The 18753-nt window shown below is 35.9% G+C and overlaps 1 protein-coding gene across 4 annotated transcripts in view; it reads right to left on the reverse strand.

Annotated features, from left to right (window-relative positions):
• ELF1 (E74 like ETS transcription factor 1) overlaps positions 1-18753 on the reverse strand; it is a 128630-nt gene that overhangs the window by 52797 nt on the left and 57080 nt on the right. For 3 of the 4 annotated variants that reach the window (XM_070408984.1, XM_070408987.1, XM_070408985.1), the window contains exon 2: positions 999-1320. In XM_070408984.1, the coding sequence (XP_070265085.1) occupies positions 999-1070 (72 nt within the window). In that variant the 5' untranslated portion in view covers positions 1071-1320. Of the gene's footprint in view, positions 1-998; positions 1321-1909; positions 1935-18753 lie in introns of those variants that run through there. The other variant, XM_070408986.1, reaches the window with a different exon arrangement.

Consider the following 18753-nt stretch of genomic DNA (forward strand, 5'->3'; position numbering starts at 1 on the left):
GTCATTTCAATACACAATACAAACAGCTAAGAAATATAATGCCCTGCCAAAAGTAAAAATTTATCTTATTACCTGTAGTAACTCTGCTTCTAGAATAAAAACATGATATATTTTAATTGATCTATTAAAGTTAAGTATTTGAAATTAGGTTTATTTCAATATATAAATCAACTTCATTAGGCATATTTTAAACCTACCAGTCCTCAAAATATTTTTCTCAGTACATTGAGTCTCTCTTACACCATTTCTCCCACATCATGGCCATATAACCTGTTTAAAACGAAGTAAATTATAAAGTCCCAAGAACCCCTAGACTACCCCCACCCAAAAAAGGAAGGCTAGAATTAACTTAGATCTTTTTCTTAATATCTCCTGGATCCTTCTTACATTCTAGAAACAGTAATTTGTATATCTTGTATAAATTCAATAAGAACCAATTTAGAAATTCTTCAGTTCAATCCCTTCACTCAAAAGATGATGAAATCTAGATCTCGAGAAGTAAAGTAACTTCTTCAGAGACACATGCTTTGGACTGAAATAACATATGATTATAGGACTGCTAACATCTTTTCATCAGCTTGAAAAAATAGCCTAGGGTTATAAATATTAATTAACCATATACATTAAAATTACGTAACTGCAAGCAACTATTACAATCCATCATGTACTATTAAATATTTTACATGTTTTGTTAATATGTCTTCTAGAACTTTTCAAATAATTACTTAAGGTATTTAAATTTCATTTTACAAAAAAACAAGCTTACCTCCAAAAGTATTACTTCCTTGTTACCACATCACAGTTAAGGTTAAGATTCTTTAACAAATTAACTAGTACTTAAAATATAAGATCACAATTACTTCCATATTTTTTAAAATCTAGATTTCTATATTAATAAAGTTTCTCATACTTTCATTTAAAGTAAGTAATTTCTGATATAAATGGAGAAATCACAATAATAAATTTATTAAAATCCAAATTTTTTCTGGGTCTCATACCTGTTGTTCATCCTCCATGACGTTACTAGCAAACTCAAATACTAGTTCATTCTGTTGGACAACAGCAGCCATAATAAAGCATTCCCCTTAGATGCACATGAGAAAAATTCCAAACAGGTTCAAGTATCAGGCAGCAGAATCCAGTGACAATTTGGGTTAAAAAAAAAAAAAAGTCTGTGAAGTTACTGTATACACAGGTTTTCTTTAGGAAAGGAGCTTCAAATTTTCTTGGTTTCTTTAGGAAAACTGTTTCAAATTTTCTGGTATGCTATTCAAACGGAGGCAATTTTTCTGAAATTTTTCTTCTCCAGAACTTCTTGGCCTGAAAAACAAAAGTTTAAGTTAGTTACGAAATCATATCCACTTAGAATATAATAATTGATACCAAGGGCAGTGTCTCCAAAGTATTTTTGTTAATATTTTTAAACAAAATCAACATGACTAATGAACACACTTTTTTTTTAAGTTAGGTACATAATTTCTTTGAAGATTTCATTCCTGCTAAGATAAAATCACCTCTCATTACTGAAAATAAAGCCACTCTCTCCACCCCCAAGTTAAACTACTGTTAAAGTGCCAAATATTTAAAAATATACATATATCCACCTAGCAACAACTAGGTTTATAATTACAATAAAGGGCATATAAACAATTTTCTTCTTTCCACTAAGCCAGCAAACCACCTACATTGGAAATGCTACTCCATGAGTAATTTCATAATGTATTATTTTTGCCTTAATAGAAACATTCAGACAGTATCTCTATTAGATCTAATATATAAGGACTTAAAAATCTTTCTAATACATTTAAAGTTTAGTAAGTACTATTTTAAGAGCTTTTAAAAAATTAAGCAGAAATTAAAGCCCACTCTCTGTTCTTTAAAAAGGTTTCTGATAAGTAGAAAGCTTTACCATGCTTAAGCCTGTCTTCAGTGGCTTCTTTTTTAATGCACTGAAATGTATCCTTATCTCTAGCACAGGGTTGCAAGCAACAGGAAGGAAACAGCACTTGACCACGTCATGGCAAATTAGAACATGCAAAGAACTGCACTTTACAATAGTAGAAAAACAGAAGCACAACTTAAGGGTGAAAACAATTTCACAGTGGAGGGAGAAACACTTAAAAAGTACTGTCCAAAGATGTTTGCCTGTTTTTAAAAAAATTATCACTACTAACAAAAGTAAAAGGAAAATTTTAAAAGTTTATCTTAATTTTATTAAATATTGTATCATATGCTTATAGCCATAAATGAAAATGAAAAGACAAAGATATAAAAATATATCACATTAAATAACATCTAATTCTTTGAAACAGCATTTACAATTTAATTTTAAAGAGACAAGTTCAGGAATGAAACTGAGCTGCTGAGTGAGTTTCCCTGAAAACTTAATCTAGCTAGCATGTGCTAGCCAAATCATATATTCAGTTTCCTAATTTCAGTAAAGTCAATTCCCTATATATTCTGGATTCTAGAGGTCATCATAGATGACTGTGTTGTCCCTAACTAGGTATTAAAATGAAATAAGGGTTAATAATTCAATTCAGGTGATATTTCTACTGACTAAACTGAATTCTAACCCAGCAGTTTTACACATTCACCCATCCCACCCCTTTCAATAATGAATTAACTCCAACATTAGGTATTCTTAGCACATCCGGGTAGTTTTTGAACAATGCACCATATCTAAAAGAGGAAAAAAAAAAGTGCTTTGACCTAAATTGATCATAGATAGACATACACACATAACACATACATTTGATCTTAGACAAACATTACTTACAATCTTTTCCTTTAAATCACCACCTAACCCAATTCTTCTAAACTAGGCTTGCCCCTCCGGATGGTCCTCCACATAGAAACTACAGTATTTCTTGCCTTCCTTCTCAACTTCTGATATTTCCATTCCAGGAATGCCTCACCCATTCCTCAGCAACCATTCAAATCTTTTCCATTCTTCAATGCTCAAATGAAATACCATTTCTTTCACAAAGCTTCCTAGCCTCTGTGTCTTGACTGATACAGACCTTCAAAAATACAGCACTTACTGCCCTAGCTGGTTTGGCTCAGTGGATAGAGCGTTGGACTTCGGACTGAAGGGTCCCAGGTTCGATTCCAGTCAAGGGCATATGCCTAGGTTGCGGGCTGGATCCCCAGTTGAGGGTGTGCAAGAGGCAGCCGATCAATGGTTCTCTCTCATCGTTGATGTTTCTATCTCTCTCTCCCTCTCCCTTTCTCTCTGAAATCAATAAAAATATATTTAAAAAAAAAAAATACAGCACTTACTGCCCATGCCACAAAGTTAACATTAACTTGTACATTGTCTCACATTTGAAAATTACGTCTCCCTAGTTAAACTGAATAAATGTTCGAGTGCCTACTATTTGCAAAGCAATGTCCCAGGTACCAAGATAATTAAAGAAAAATTTCTCTTGATTCTCTGGGTAAGTAAAGTATTGTCTAAAATTTTTTCTGTACTTACCAAATTGTGTGTCCATAGTAATAACAGAATTATATTAATGACAGATACTGTTTTAAAAATCAATCACTAGATATTTAAGCTATTTCTATATATATTCCTTATAAACAATGACTGCAGTATCTTTGATAATAAGGAAACCATTATCCTAATAAAAAAGTTTCTCTGTAAAAGGTTAAATTCCAAAATCTATTACAAAATCCATTTGTTCACAAATACAAAGTGACACTGCACCAATGACTAATATGAACACATATAAAGTTAAGTTTCACTTTCTTTTCTACTGAAATACGTACTTTTTCTTGCTAGCACTTCCAAACTGCTACTATCCTTTAATGTTTCTTAAAAATCTCTAAAATAAGGATAAGCACTCAACATATACCTTACAGTACACACTAACAACGGACAGCAATAAACTAAAATTGAAATGGACTGCCCATTTTCATTAAGCCATGTTAGGATAGAGACACCTTTACTCTGGTCAGTAGCTTTTGTTCATCTATAATAATAAAAACATAATATGTTAATTAGACCAGACAGCCAAACAACATCCCGGATGTCATTCGGGACATCCTTCCGGATGAAGCTGCGGTGGCAGGGGCTGAGGCAGAGGCGGTTAGGGGTGATCAGAAGGCAGGCAAGAAGTTAGGGGTGATCAGGCAGGCAGGCGAGTGGTTAGGGGCAATCAGGCAGGCAGGCAAGTGGTTAGGGGCAATGAGGCAGGCAGGTAAGTGGTTAGGGGCGATCAGGCAGGCAGGCAGGCCAGCAGTTAGGAGCCAGTGGTCACAAATTGTGAGAGGGATGTCTGACTGCCGGTTTAGGCCTGATCCCGCAGGAATCCCTGTGAGATCGGGCCTAACCCGGCAGTCAGACATCCCCTGAGGGGTCCAGGATTGTGAGAGAGTGCAGGCCAGACTGAGGGACACCCCTACCCCCATGCACAAATTTCGTGCACTGGGCCTCTAGTTTAAATATAAAAGTTTATAAACTGAAAATATGTCAGTAAAGAAAAGCTCTTCAACTATTTTATTGGCTTAATTAGGCCTCTGATCCTCTTTTTTCACTCCCCTTTTTGCTCTTCCTCTTCTCTGAATAGTTATTTAACCTACACCAAAGGTGATTTTTCAGAAGAAATTTTCTAATTCCTGATCCAGAGGTATCACCTATACATATTACAGGTACTTAAGTAACAAAGCCCTTAAAAATAACAAAGGCCCTGTGGATTAAAATGTTTTTGGTAATAGATAAGAGTGAAAATCCAGATCAATAATTCAAGTTTTCATGAGTAAACTGAGTCTCTGTGCCCAAAGTCCCAGTTTGAAAGCACAATAGAACTACAACTAGAATCCTCATCTCCTAAATCAGGACTCTGTCCATGACTACAATATAAAGCCTTGCCTCTAATCTACCCAAATCTTTTATGCTTAGTAGTTTAGAACACAGATTTCTAAGTAAATACAGATATAAAATGGGGAAAATACAAAATTCCATCTCAAGTTCAGCTCCTGATCTCCAAATCCACTCACTGAGTGGTCTATTGGATAAACCACCTCAGTGTCCCCTCAAAGTCAATGTGTCTAAAACATGTCCAAACTGAATTTATAATTTCATTCCTTAAAATTGCTCTTGTATGAATATACATGGATATTCAAAATGAGGAGAAATAAAGGCCTCTGCTTTACTCTACAAATTATAAGGTCTTCAGTAAATTTAAAATTTGCTTTAATTTACTAACCACTAGCTATATACAGTATATCTGTGAACACTCTGCTGTGTTAATAGTTTTCAAACACATTTCATTTTCAAAGGGTCACTTAGTCTTCAAAAAGTAAGAAAAAATATAAGTGAAAATTGTTCATTCAAGAGACATAAACAGTTAACTTATTTGCACAGTTTTGCGAGGTCATCTAGTTGGGCATCTACCAAGTAATAAAAACTTCCCTATCTGTCTCTCTGACTTTTAACTAGGTCAGGACCATATTCTTATTCTTCAAGGAGATATGCCAGAGGAATGTCTCAGCAATAAGTTTCCTAACTTCCTATCTCCCAAAAAAAGCTTCAGATTTAAGGTAAAATAATAAAGCAAGCAAATCACGAGTTTAAGCTCTAGAGTCAGACAACTTGGGTTTGAAACTTCTGCACTGTGACCTTAGACAAGTAAGTTAATGTCGATATCTTTTGCAAAATAAACATGAGCCACAGTTGCCTCACTTTGTAAAATGGGTATAATAGATAACACCAAAATCTAGAATTGAAAAGATAAGATGCAAAATGCATGTGCAGAATGCCTGGCATATAAATTTCACTCAATAAACATTAGCTTCATTATAGTCTAAGTATAGTGCAAGAGATGTAACAGGTGCATTCCAGGTAACTAATTATTCCTTAAGTTTCATTTCTACACTTCCTGGGAGTCTTCTTTACCACAGCTATTTGCCAGACTCCAACAAAGAACCCCAGAGCCCATTACCAACAAAAGTATAATTCTATTCCAGTGCCTAAAAAATTTGACAACTATTTGATAAACCCAGATGCTTCAGGGCTAAGACCTCACCCTGTCTGGCAAGCTTCTCTTAACACAAGAGTTCCATTATGTCTGTTCCAAACGAAATGAATTTACTGGATTGTAAACACAAAACCTTGAGCCACATTAGCTACTACAACCAATCAAATATTTAATTTGTATTTAATGTACTATAAAAGATTTCAGGCATTATAAAAACATATGATCGGCCCTAGCTGGTTTGGCTCAGTGGATAGAGCCGTGGCCTGTGGACTGAAAGGTCTCAGGTTCAATTCCAGTCAAGAGCACATGCCCAGATTCCAGGCTCCATCCCTAGTAGAGCGCGTGCAGGAGGCAGACAATCAATGATTCCCTCTTATCATTGATGTTTCTATCTCTCTCTCCCTCTCCCTTCTTCTCTGAAATCAATTAAAAAATACATTAAAAATAAATAAATAAAAATATATGATTGTCAAAATCAGTTGTTAATACTTCAAACACTTGTCTTCTTAATCCCTGACTGAATGCAAATTTAGGTTTTCTGCAAAAGGGTTTTAAACACAGGCCAAGGTCTAAAAACCCATTAATTAATAACTATATTAAAAATCACTGCTACCCTTTGGAAGCAACTAGGTCACCAACTCATTATACTCAATATAAAAACTGATAAATAAAAAGAACCAATCAAATAAACAAAAAAAGCAAAAGAGTTTTATCTAAGACAATTATGGTCCAAAGAAGGTAAAATTCACCAGTTTAGAGTAAAGGAATGACTACCTTTAATTTGAATGACTTCCTCTCATAAAGATTCAGATAGTGTTTGTGTGTAGGGGTGTGTGTTTGTGTGTGTGTGTGTGTGTGTGTATATATATATATATGGAAGTATCTAGAAAATTGGAATTCTGTAATAACCCCAGATGCCAAGTACCTGAACAGAAAGTATTTTTACATTAAGTGGTAATCTAATAAATAATCCTTATCACCATATAGATATACCTATTATAAGTAGGTATATTTGGGAAAAAAATTAATTTTAAGAAATGCAACAGAAATTAAAGAAAAGTAGAATAAGAAAAGTGAAAGAAAAGAAGCTATGAAAATAAGAAGCCAGCAAACTATAAACTGTAATGACTGGAATTCTTGTATAATAGACCATAGTTAGGCCTTTTTGTTTATTTTCTAACATGGTAGAATGCTTTATATTAGCTCTCAGCAGAAATGAAAATAATAAATAAGTGGTATCAAAATAAATTCTGTACAGTCTTCCAAGAGCCTGCCTATCCTAAAAGTATAGAATCATACAATTTTAGAGCTGGAAAAGATCTAAGAATTACTTAGGACAATGCATTCATTGAACAGCTAATTTATTTGGGCTAGAGTATTCTGACTTGCCCAAGGTCAAACAGACAGTTAATGGCAACAAAAGCAATAGAGGTTTTAATTCCTAGTCATGCCCCTTTCTCTACATTAATAGAATTTGTTAGTATTTTTCTTTTGCAGAATATCTGGAAAAATAATAATTCCCTTACACAAATATATATATAGCAATGGTCTCTATATTTCATGCAACCTCTTGATTTCCGTTAAATCATTTTCAATCATATTTTTACCTGAAACAACTGAGGGAGTTTGTAGATTTTTCTACTATTGCTTTAAATCTTAACGTGTTACTATTATTGTTCTTTCCCAAGTATTATCATATCAAACCATCTTGCTTTACATTCACTCAGCCTAAAAAATGAAAAGGAAACATTACTAAGCCTTTTTATAAAACTACCCCAACTTAGTAAATCTTCAAATACTTTAAAATTCTAGTGACATTTTTCTTGCTAGTTCTTTAAATATACATTACTGTCACTTACATTTAAAAATTTGTGGATATGGAAAAAAAGACAGCCATACCAAAATGTGGTTAGTTATGAAATCAGATTTGAACTTCCCCAAAAAGGATAGTCTCTCAGTTCCTACTAAGGAAACAAACAAAAAACAAAACCAGTTGTAAAATAAATCTCACTATATAGCCCTCTCTAAATCATGTGCTCTATACACAAAATAGAATGGGGAAATACAAGTTAATGTCACTAGAGAAACAAATCATAACTTAATTCAAAAAGAAAATGTTTCTATACTCCAACCTTTAAATTAAAATTATTTTAAATATTAAAGGAATTTAAGAAAAAAATTTAAATGTTTTAAAATGTGTTCTTGGAATCCATACAAGTACTATATATTACCACCAATATCTTTTAAGTAACTATTCTGCGTTAGGCATCTTTCATTGCAAGTGTGGGAGGCAGGTAAAGGGAAGTTAAGTATCTAGAACTTTTTCAAAGGCAGTTTTATTTTTGTGTGAATGAAGCACAAATTTATGTTTTTTAAATAGGAAGTCTCAGTTAGGCTTCTGGTGACATATGCAAAACTGAAGCAGGTCTTGGAAACCTGAATAAGCTCACCTTATTTCAACCATGTTAGAGTAAAACAACAACAACAAAAACACCACAAAGTCAATATGATCAAACTGAACAGGCTGACTTCTCTCTATGCTTTCACCTTTATGCTGACTCCCAGATGAACAGTTCCAGGACTCTGAGGGCAGACCTGAAATTCCAGTTCTTTCACATTGTTCTCCACTTTCCATCATTGGCCACTTGGGCCTACCTGGTGTCAGATTACACTCTGGTAGCATTTATAGCACTTGCAGAACAGCCAAACAGATCACATACCTAGACCTGTCTATACCTGTGGTCTCAAGATTAACTCTTCTTTTGAGCATGTTCTGAAAACTAAAGAATTTAAAACCAAAGAGAAATATTGAATGGTAAGCAGATACTGCTTTAATTTCGGCCATGAAAAAAGTTCAACTTCTTTCTGAAAAGGTTGAAATTGATAATTTTCACAATGTTATTAATTGGTGCTTTTTATTTTGCAAATAAATTGACTGAAGAAACTTTCTTCTCTCTATCATCCTAAGTCAAAAACACACCTATCAAGGAAATACAGACATGCTAAAATATGCTTATCAACAAAACCTATATGGGTATTTAAAAAGTTTCTCTCTATAACATATAAGAATCAACCTAGAAGGAAACTGCTTCATTTCTATGGTTATTTCCCTATTGAATATTTTCATTTTCTTAGAAGATATGCTCTAGTGCAGTGGTTTTCAACTGGTGTGCAATAATAATTTTTAAACCATGCAATGCCTGACTATTTAGTCAGAGGCACTGACCTCTTTTCTTTCAGACTGTCAAATAAAAAAAATGACAACAGCCAACACAACAGCAGCCATCTGTTGTGAATGAATCAAAATAATGTTTTTTTTGTCAGATTGGTAAAAATATTTTTTTTGGATGTGCTAAAGGATTTTAGTAATTATGTATGCCATGAAATGAAAAAGGTTGAAAATCGCTGCTCTAGTGCAATGATTTCCCCCATCTGAGAACACAGCAGATTCTCATTAGTAATAGTGTTTCACTCTGGCCCAAATTGAAGGGGAAAAGCTAGAGATATGTTGTTCAAGTCCCCTAGGAGATTTTGCTACATAACATAACTCCCCCAACTCCCATATTACACAATACTCTTCTAGAAGAAACTCTATTACGTCATAAGAATTACCCCTCTTACAAAGAAACACACCATAAGCTGAACGCAAAATATAAAAATCATATAAATAGCTTAATGGCCATGGATTTACATTATTAGGTGATAGTTGCTGTTCCATGTATTGAATTGATGATGGGTCCTTACTAATTTACTCTAGCTCCCCCTCCAGTGGTTCTTCACCCTACAGGAAGAGTAATTTACCAAAAATGAAAATACAATAAACTCACTCCTCTACTTAAAACTAATCAGTGACTTCTATTACCTATAGGAAAAATTTCAAATCCATTAACAGGGCTTAAGAGGCTCTTCATGATGTTGTAAAAGGTATGAGAAAAACATGGCCAGTCAGATTTGAAAACAGGATATCTGAACATCTAGGCTGTAAAAGTGGACAGGAATCTTCTTTAGAACAAGCTTAAAAGTGTCACAATTTTAATACTCTTCACTTCCATCTCAAAATCAGGTATTATAGCATTTCTGTATTTTATAGTCTCTCATGGCCCCCTACCCCACCCCAGTATTAAAGAAGCCAAAGTCAGCCTTGCCCCAGTTCCCCCTAGAACCCTATATGTAGTGCCCTTTTCCCCAGGTTTCTGTCTATGCTCATTGCCATGTTCAATCCAGATTTCTCCATGTATTCATGGATGATTATAATCTTTTGTATCTGTGATCATGGGGTTCTCTTCCAAATCATAGTGGGACCAGACTTAAGGATGTAAACTCCAGAGAAGCAAAACATTTTCACCTTTTCCCAAGTTACCAACAAATTGGATAGACTTTAACATTCCTTGTGCACAAAACTACGGGCTCCCCATATGTGAGAATGACCTACTATTTTCAGAGTGCAACCCTTTTCTTCTTTAAATAATAAACTATTGTCCTGGCTGGTGTGGCATCAGTTGGTTGGAGCATGGTCCCACACACCAAAAGGTGGTGGATTCAAACCCAGTCAGGGCAGGAGGCAACCAATCGATAATTTCTCTCTCACATGGATGTTTCTTTTTCACATTGATATCTAAATTAATTAAATAAATAAATAAATAAATAAACTATCTACACTAATAAAAGCCTCGGTGGCCCTCGCACATGATGTCGCCACAAGATGGCCATGCACAGCAAAGGCGGGGCCCAGAGGCCGGTCTACACAGTGAGGTCTGGGGGTCACATGGCTCTGCGCTGCGTGGAGGAGGCCAGTCATGGCAGGGGAGGGCAGTTGTGGGCAATCAGGCCGGCAGGGAAGGGCATTTGGGGGCGATTGGGCTGACAAGGGAGGGCAGTTGGGGGCGATCGGGCCAGTAGGGGAGGGCAGTAGTGGGTGATCGGGCCGCCAGGGGAGGGCTGTTGGGGGCGATTGGGCCGGCAGGGGAGCAGTTAGGTGTCAATCAGGCCAGCAGGGGAACGATTAGGGGGCAATCAGGTTCGCAGGCAGAAGCGGTAGGGGCAATCAGGCAGGCAGGCAAGCAGTTAGGAGCCAGCCGACCCGGATTGTGAGAGGGAAGTCTGACTGCCAGTTTAGGCCCGATCTCACAGGGGATCATCCCCTGAGGGGTCCCAGACTGAAGAGGGTGCAGGCCGGGCTGAGGGGACCCCCCCCAACACACACAAATTTCGTGCACCGGGCCACTAGTTTTACATAAGTTTCCAAACAATTTCTGGTGCTTCATGTGAAGATCCTTAAAATGGGATTCTTCCTACAATCATCTTCATAACTCTCTGGCACTTACCTAAGATTATAAACTCAATGGCACCAAAAAAATAGAAGTAGCAAAACTATAACATGAGAGATGAAAAGGAGAAGTAGAAAGCAGGGCTAGTATTGTAACATATACTTAAAATACAGATATGTAGTAATTATAAATGATACATGTTAAGTATATTTTCCTATTGCACAAACCTTAGAACTAAACGTTAAGTGCTATTCATAATATGAAGATTTATAATAGAAAATAGTTAAAATTTTAGGTCTTTAATTTTTCATAATTTCTCAATCAATTTTTAAATCATTTGAATCTATTTCAGTTACTGTTAACTAAAAAGTGTGTCAACGCCTCTTGCCTTAGGTTTTCTCTGATAGAAACCAGTTTTATTATACTTAATTGATATATACCAAAAGCTAATCAAAAGATCCGACAGTACCCATTTTCTAAAGAAACTATGCTTTTACTGATTAACTGGATGGTAAAAAGTTGATGAATATTTATTGAACTTCCCCTTAGCTCAGTACTATGGTAAAAAAAGAGAGAGAGAATGCATGAACTTGTTACCATGAAGTTTAAAATGTATTTCAGGAAATAAGATCATGACACACGATTTAATACCAAAGGTAGTATTTCATTAAGTGCTAAAGCTGGTCAGTCCTGCCAGCATTTCAGAAGAGGGGACAGTCAGACAGACCAAGAAAATACTTCCCAGATAAGGACGGACCAAAACTCAACCTTAAAGGAAAATAGGATGTGGATAGTAGAGAAGGGAGGGGAGGTGGGGGTGGTGGTGGGAGGGGAGGAAGGGAGAGGGAGGAGAGGAGAGATTGGAGATAGTAGCTTGACAAGAGCTAGGAGTTGATAATGGGAATGTAGAAAATGTGGTTAAATAAGTAAAGCAAAACTAAATTATGGAGAACCTTCAAAGTCAGGCAGTGGAATTTAGGCTTGCTCTGGGAAGTGGAAAGTTCCTGGAGGGTTTCAAATCATATTGCAACAGAGTGTGGTCCCTATGTTTACCAAGCCCAATGCAAGTCACTGTTGGGATCTGGAACCTACCATCCAAAAATGATGAGAACAGCTTAAACAAACATTCCATAGCTTTATTGCTACACTGATAGCCACTAGCCACCAAGTGTATACTGCCCTCCTTAAATTCTTCATTAATTACTTATAATAGAGATATCAACAATGGCTTTAAACTGCCTAGAGCATGGAAAATTTATTTAAAACAAACAAAAATAACTAACTTAATTTACTTCATAACTCTCTTCATTTATGTTATCATTCGTTAGTTTTTGTTCTTTGCCTACAGATTAGAAAGGAGAAACAGAAAAACAAGATTTTCAAAAAGATATGACTCATTACCATATAACATTTCTTACAAGTTATTCAGCTGAACATCAAAATTGCCATACATCCCTTTGGATACTAGTGAAACTTTGAAATACAAGAACTAGTTGCATCTATAGATAATTGTATCTTGTCATTTTGTATTAAATATTTTGAATAGATAATGGTGATATAGTTACTCAGTGAAAAAAGATGTGATATCCATGACAAATAAAAGTTTCTTAAAAGATAGAGACTGCTATCACCAACATTCAAGGAATTTTTACTTTCTTCTAGGATGATGTTTAGAGAGATGAAAGTATCTAGTTGAGCAATTAAGGCTGCATTAAACCTGATGCTTCATTAGAGGCATTTTCTGCTTTATGGCATTGTCTTACTCTTGGAAAATTTAAGAATTCAAAGTTGCCTTTGTAGATATAACAGGCACTAATTAGATTTTAAAAAATTCTTCAATATAAAGACAGCACCACAAATTGTACAACAGCACGATAAAGTTCATTTATGTTATCATTCGTTAGTAATACCTAACGTTTAACATGTGTTTTACAATTTACAAAGCAAAACATATATACTACTTTAAGAACCACTGATGTTTTTGCAGATACAAAAAACCATGACATCCTTAAGGAGCTTAAATAAGAGATGATAGTAAGTTAGAAAATAAATATGTAGAAGAAAGTAACAGCTACCATTTACATGTGCCAGGCCCTATACCATATCTGTCATTTAATCTTCACATCAATAATATCCATCTCACTTTATATATATGAGGATATAAGGATTGAAAGAGCCAACAAAATAAGGTCGGGGACTTTGTCATGGTCATCATCATACTTCCCTATCGTACACAGATGGTCCCTGATAAATATCTGTCAAAGGAATTCACAAGGTGTTCAGAGAAAGTTTGAGTACTTGTCTGACTTCAGCTCATGCTCATTCATTTATTCATCCATTCAACAAATACCCACTCAGTACCTAAAATATGCCAGACTCTAAATGCTAGGAATACAGCAGTGAACTAAACAGACCAAAATTTCTGCCTTCATGGGATTTCTAATCTAGTGATCCTAATCAGAACAGTATGTTCCCCCTCAAAATATTCTGCATTTAAAATGTGGGATTCTCAGGCAATACAGATTGTTATCTCACAACCTATGAATATAAATTTCTGCCAGTCTCCTTCCAAGTCTATCTCCCATGGTCTCTCAAACCCTGACAATTGGACACAGAAATATGACCTTTTCTACCATAGTAGAGAGTAAGAGCTGTGGGAGAAATGCTTTACCTTTCAGACATCATATAAGCACATAAGGAGAGGGGAAAGGGAAATCTGAAGGGAGGTGGGATAGATCAAGCTAAATCCAAAGGCAGATTTCCTCCAGACAATGTTGATTAACCTAGAGCAGCGGTTCTCAACCTGTGGGTCGCGACCTCTTTGGGGGTCAACCTTTCACAGGGGTCGCCTAAGACCATCGGAAAACACATAAATAATTACATATTGTTTTTGTGATTAATCACTATGCTTTAATTATGTTCAATTTGTAGCAATGAAATTGGGGGTCACCACAACATGAGGAACTGTATTAAAGGGTCGCGGCATTAGGAATTTGAGAACCACTGACCTAGAGGTACCTCAGGGCCCCTATTTCACTTTAATTTTTGTTGTTGTCGTTGTTAATACCCAGGGATATTTTTTCCACTGGTCTTTAGAAAGAGAGGGAGGGAGGGAGGGAGGGAGGGAGGGAGAGAGAAGCATCGATGTAAGAGAGACACATTGATTAGTTGTCTCCTGCACGTGTCCCCCCAGGGCTGGGATCGAATCTGCAACCCAGTTACATGCCCTTGACTGGGAATCCAACCCTCAACTCTTTGTTTCACAGCCGATGCTCTAACCACACTGGCCAGGGTTCCCTTTAATTTTTAATCAGACTTTGAATGAATTGAAATTTCACAACAACAATTAAGTATATTGGGAGTTTTCAAAATCCCCTTTACAAATATAAACACTTCAAAGAAGAAGAGAAAATTCTTCCTGTATTTGTCTTTTCCTATATTGGATGGCCTTCAGAAAATCTTATCTGTGCAGTTTATATTCTTTTATTTATTTAGCAAGCACGCACTAGGGACCTGTCTACCAGATAGGAAAGAGACAGTGGCTAAGACATATATAGTCTTTCCCTATGGGCAATCACAGTCCATCACATAATACAGTAGAAGTGGATACAAAGCTTATTCTCCCATGTTATTCAGTCATTATTTACTACCAGTGGCCCAGTGCACGAAATTCATGCTCTCGAGGTGGGGGGTGGTCCCCCAGACTGGTCTGTGCCCTGTCACAATGCGGGAGCCCCACAATCCATCACCCCAAAGAGACAGGCCCTGCCCATCCACCTGGGGCTCCTCGATGGATTGCCCCAAAGAGGTAGGCTGGAGCAGGGAGACGCCTGCGGACACCCGGGCTGGGCCATAGTGGAGGCCTGCAGACCCCTGGCACAGGCGCATGGAGGCCCCTGCCACGGCCCTGCCCTTGGGCCGGGCTGCAGCAGAGGACTGTGGACCTCCACGCGCCTGCAGACCCCCAGCTGAGCCAGTGGTGGAGGGGCCTTTCCACGCGCCTGCGGACCCCTGGCCGGGGCTGTGGCAGAGAGGCCTCTCTGACGCACTCTGCCCTGCCCCCGTCCCCCAAGCTTCAAGTCTCCGCCCACCCACACCTGCTGCACACGCAGCCTGCTGATCGGTTGTTACTGTGATGGCGTCCTGACCAATTTGCATATTACCCTATTATTAGTACAGATGCCCCATCTCTTAAGATTACAAACTTCTTGGGAGGAAAAGACACATTTTTCTATATGTTCATTATTATCTAACATCATTTAAGAGAACATTGTGCTGAAAGTCAAATTAGGCCACGTGATCCAAGGTCATTTACTTTTGTTAATAAAAAAAATACTTACCCTGCAAATCAAGAGGTCCCCGGTTCATATCCGGGTGCCCCCTCCAAATAAAAAAAAAAATACTTACCAAAATTCTTAATTAAAATGGCAAAAAATTCGTGTTTTCAAATATCTTTTTTAGCATTTTATAGAATTTCACATTATATACTCACTTGCTAGAACCAACGAGTTCTACGCTTCACTGACTATCCTCAATTGACACATGCACATGTATTTTCTTAATCAAACAGAGAAATTCACCCACACCACCAACAAATGGCACAAAAACAGTAAGCCCAGATGTAAAAGGGCACTCAAAAATCCTTATGAACTATTTTCCACATGTCTAACCAAAATCAGGCTTCAATAAACAAAAGAATTCCTTAGTTGATTCTTTTAAAACTCCTTAAAAATGAAACTCATATAGCTTTATAATTTTTACTTCTATCTTTAAAAAGCATATTTAAATCCTTAGATTTGACTTTATTTTTCATTTGATCATTTAAATTTTATTTTTAGAAATAAGATAGTAACATATCAATTTTCAGCTGGCAAAACTATTAACACATGAACTTTTTAAACATATATCTAGAATAGGCAAGTCTAAAAGTCTTCCTTGCAAAAAAATCTTGCTCTGTTGATAATAAGACTGCAATTTACAAGCCAAAAATCACTGAGGTAAATAAGACTTAGAAACAAGAACAGAGAATAATATAGGGAGAAGCAAAAGGTGTTAAAGGGAATCATTCCCTCTATTCAGTGAAGAAATCAGAACTACAATAATGATCTAGACATTCTCTTCAGATTAATTTAAAGACAAAATACTTTTTGGATGCTCAGCAATCTAAGAAACTAAAGTATTCTCAGCTACATTTTTTTCCAGTGGACCAATATATAGAGTGTCCCCCAAAAATATATATACATACTTTGAGTAACTATAAAGGTAGTGTTTATTAAAATACATTTCACTTTCAAAATTGAGCTATCAGCTGTTTACAGTGTATATACATTTTGGGGGGATACCCTATAAAATCACCACTTTTAACTAGGATGGAAACACTAATAATTTCACTAAGATACTAGATTTCTATAAATAGCAAAAACAAACAGGGGAGGGCAGAAGCAAGAGAGAAATCAAAATGAAATAATTTCTTACAATTAAACCATAAAGAAATACTGTAGAAAAGAGCCACATTACAGTTCTTTAATCAGCCTGTTGATTTTAAAATGAAGAAAAGAAATTTGGGCCATTTAGTCATCCAATAAGTATTTATGAAATCTACTATATGCTAGGTACTGGGTATACAAAAATAAAGTAGTTCACTGCCTAAAAAAGAAAAAAATATGTAAACAGATAACTACAGAACAATGTAAATAAATAAGTCAATCAAGTGATGAAGGAGTAGAGAGAAAGGAATAAATACCTGTGAGAACCTGAGAAAACTTTTTGAAAAAATTACATGTGGGCCATTTCATTAGGGAGAAGTAACATCTATTTTTTAAAAGTAGAGAGGATGTGAGGGGGAAGTAGTGGGGGCAGGGGAACATTCCAGGTAGAAAGAGCAAAGGTATACTTAACAGCTTAAATCATTGAATAACAGGTGAAATAGCAATTTAATGAAAAACAAACAAACAAAAAAACCCACAAACCTTTTCTTTCTAAAAGGACACAAGATCTAGCATCAGAAGAACTGCATTCAAATCCTAGGTCTGGCCGGGTCAGTGTAGCTTAGCTGGTTGAGTGTTGTCCCATGCACCAAGAAGCCACTAGTTTGATTCCAGGTCAGGGCACAAGCCCGGAGTTGCAAACTCGACCTCCACTAGGGGATGTACAGAAGGCAGCCAATCGATGTTTCATTTCATTGATGTTTCTATCTCCCTGTCCCTTCCTCTCCTCCAAAAACTCAACAGAAACATATTTAAAAAGACAGAGAGAAAAAAAGAAAATCCTAGTTCTGCCTTTACTAATTATATTTTATTGTCTAAGTCAACCCCTATGACTTCCTTTCATTACGTTAAAGTTGTACCATAAAATGCTTTAAAAGTATTAAAGAATCTTGATACACCTAAATACAAAAGTAAATGCTTAGAATACTAAAATTTCAAGATCAAAATATTAGCTTATCATTTCAATTGAACATATACCATATACAGCCAATCTTTTACAGTCTATAAAAATTTCACAAAAGTAAACACATTCTGAATTATGCAAAAGTTATATTTTCTATATATAATACATCTAATTGTAATCTATACATTCCATAGAATACAAAATAAGCCTACAACATACCCAGAATTAACAAGTGACAAAAGTTTAATGAAACAAGCTTTATACTTAACTGGTCTCACTAATGAGAAATTAAAGCAGCAAATGTACATCTGTGTCTCTGTTCCTTTCATCGTGGTTTAACTGACAGGAAGCAGAGAACAAGATATGGTATACAAATGTCAAGTATTTCCTGCCTTCTCTGCTACATCTTTATGTCTTGTTTTATAAATAGTCCAATAGGTTATATGAAAATGTGTCAACATGGTGTCAGAAACATAACATAAAAATGGTGAAGAGTGTTTATGAAAACAACAAATAAAAAAGGTATTTTAAAGTTGGGATCCAAGTTCATAAGGTACACAAAGACTCCAGTTTAATGAAAACGTGTCCTTAATAGTAAGTACCTTACAAATTAAGACTTGAAAAATCATAGATTGACTAAAAAAAAAAATCTGATGTCTGAATAATAGAATAATCCCTCAAACTAGTTCACCCAACTGGTTAGATAAGTAACACCTGACCACTCTCCCAACCCCTGCTCTTACCTCTCAAAAAAGATAAGTACCACCCCCACCTACCCACCCCCAAAAAAGCCTTTAAGCAACTGACTCAAAACAAAGCAGAACAGATAGCTTGCTTGCCTCTTTGATCTTTGGTAATTTTTACCAGGGCTTGTCAGCACTCTTCTGATGATAATTTGTATCCCCCCAAACAAACTATATCTCTACTCCTTTGCCCACTTCCCTGTGTATCCCAAACTTGACTCACATCATTTATTCATTTATGTTCAACTTTCAACTACACACAAACCAAATAAAAGTCTATTTTCAAAAAGTGAATAAGTCATGGCTAATATATAACATGGTAACTATAGTCAATAATATTGTAGTGAATATTTAAAAGTTGCTGAGAGTAAA

The sequence above is a fragment of the Myotis yumanensis genome, unplaced genomic scaffold, assembly GCF_028538775.1.
Source record: "Myotis yumanensis isolate MYYU_CA2020_CCGP unplaced genomic scaffold, mMyoYum1.0.hap1 SCAF_3, whole genome shotgun sequence".
Classification (NCBI taxonomy): Eukaryota; Metazoa; Chordata; class Mammalia; order Chiroptera; family Vespertilionidae; genus Myotis; species Myotis yumanensis.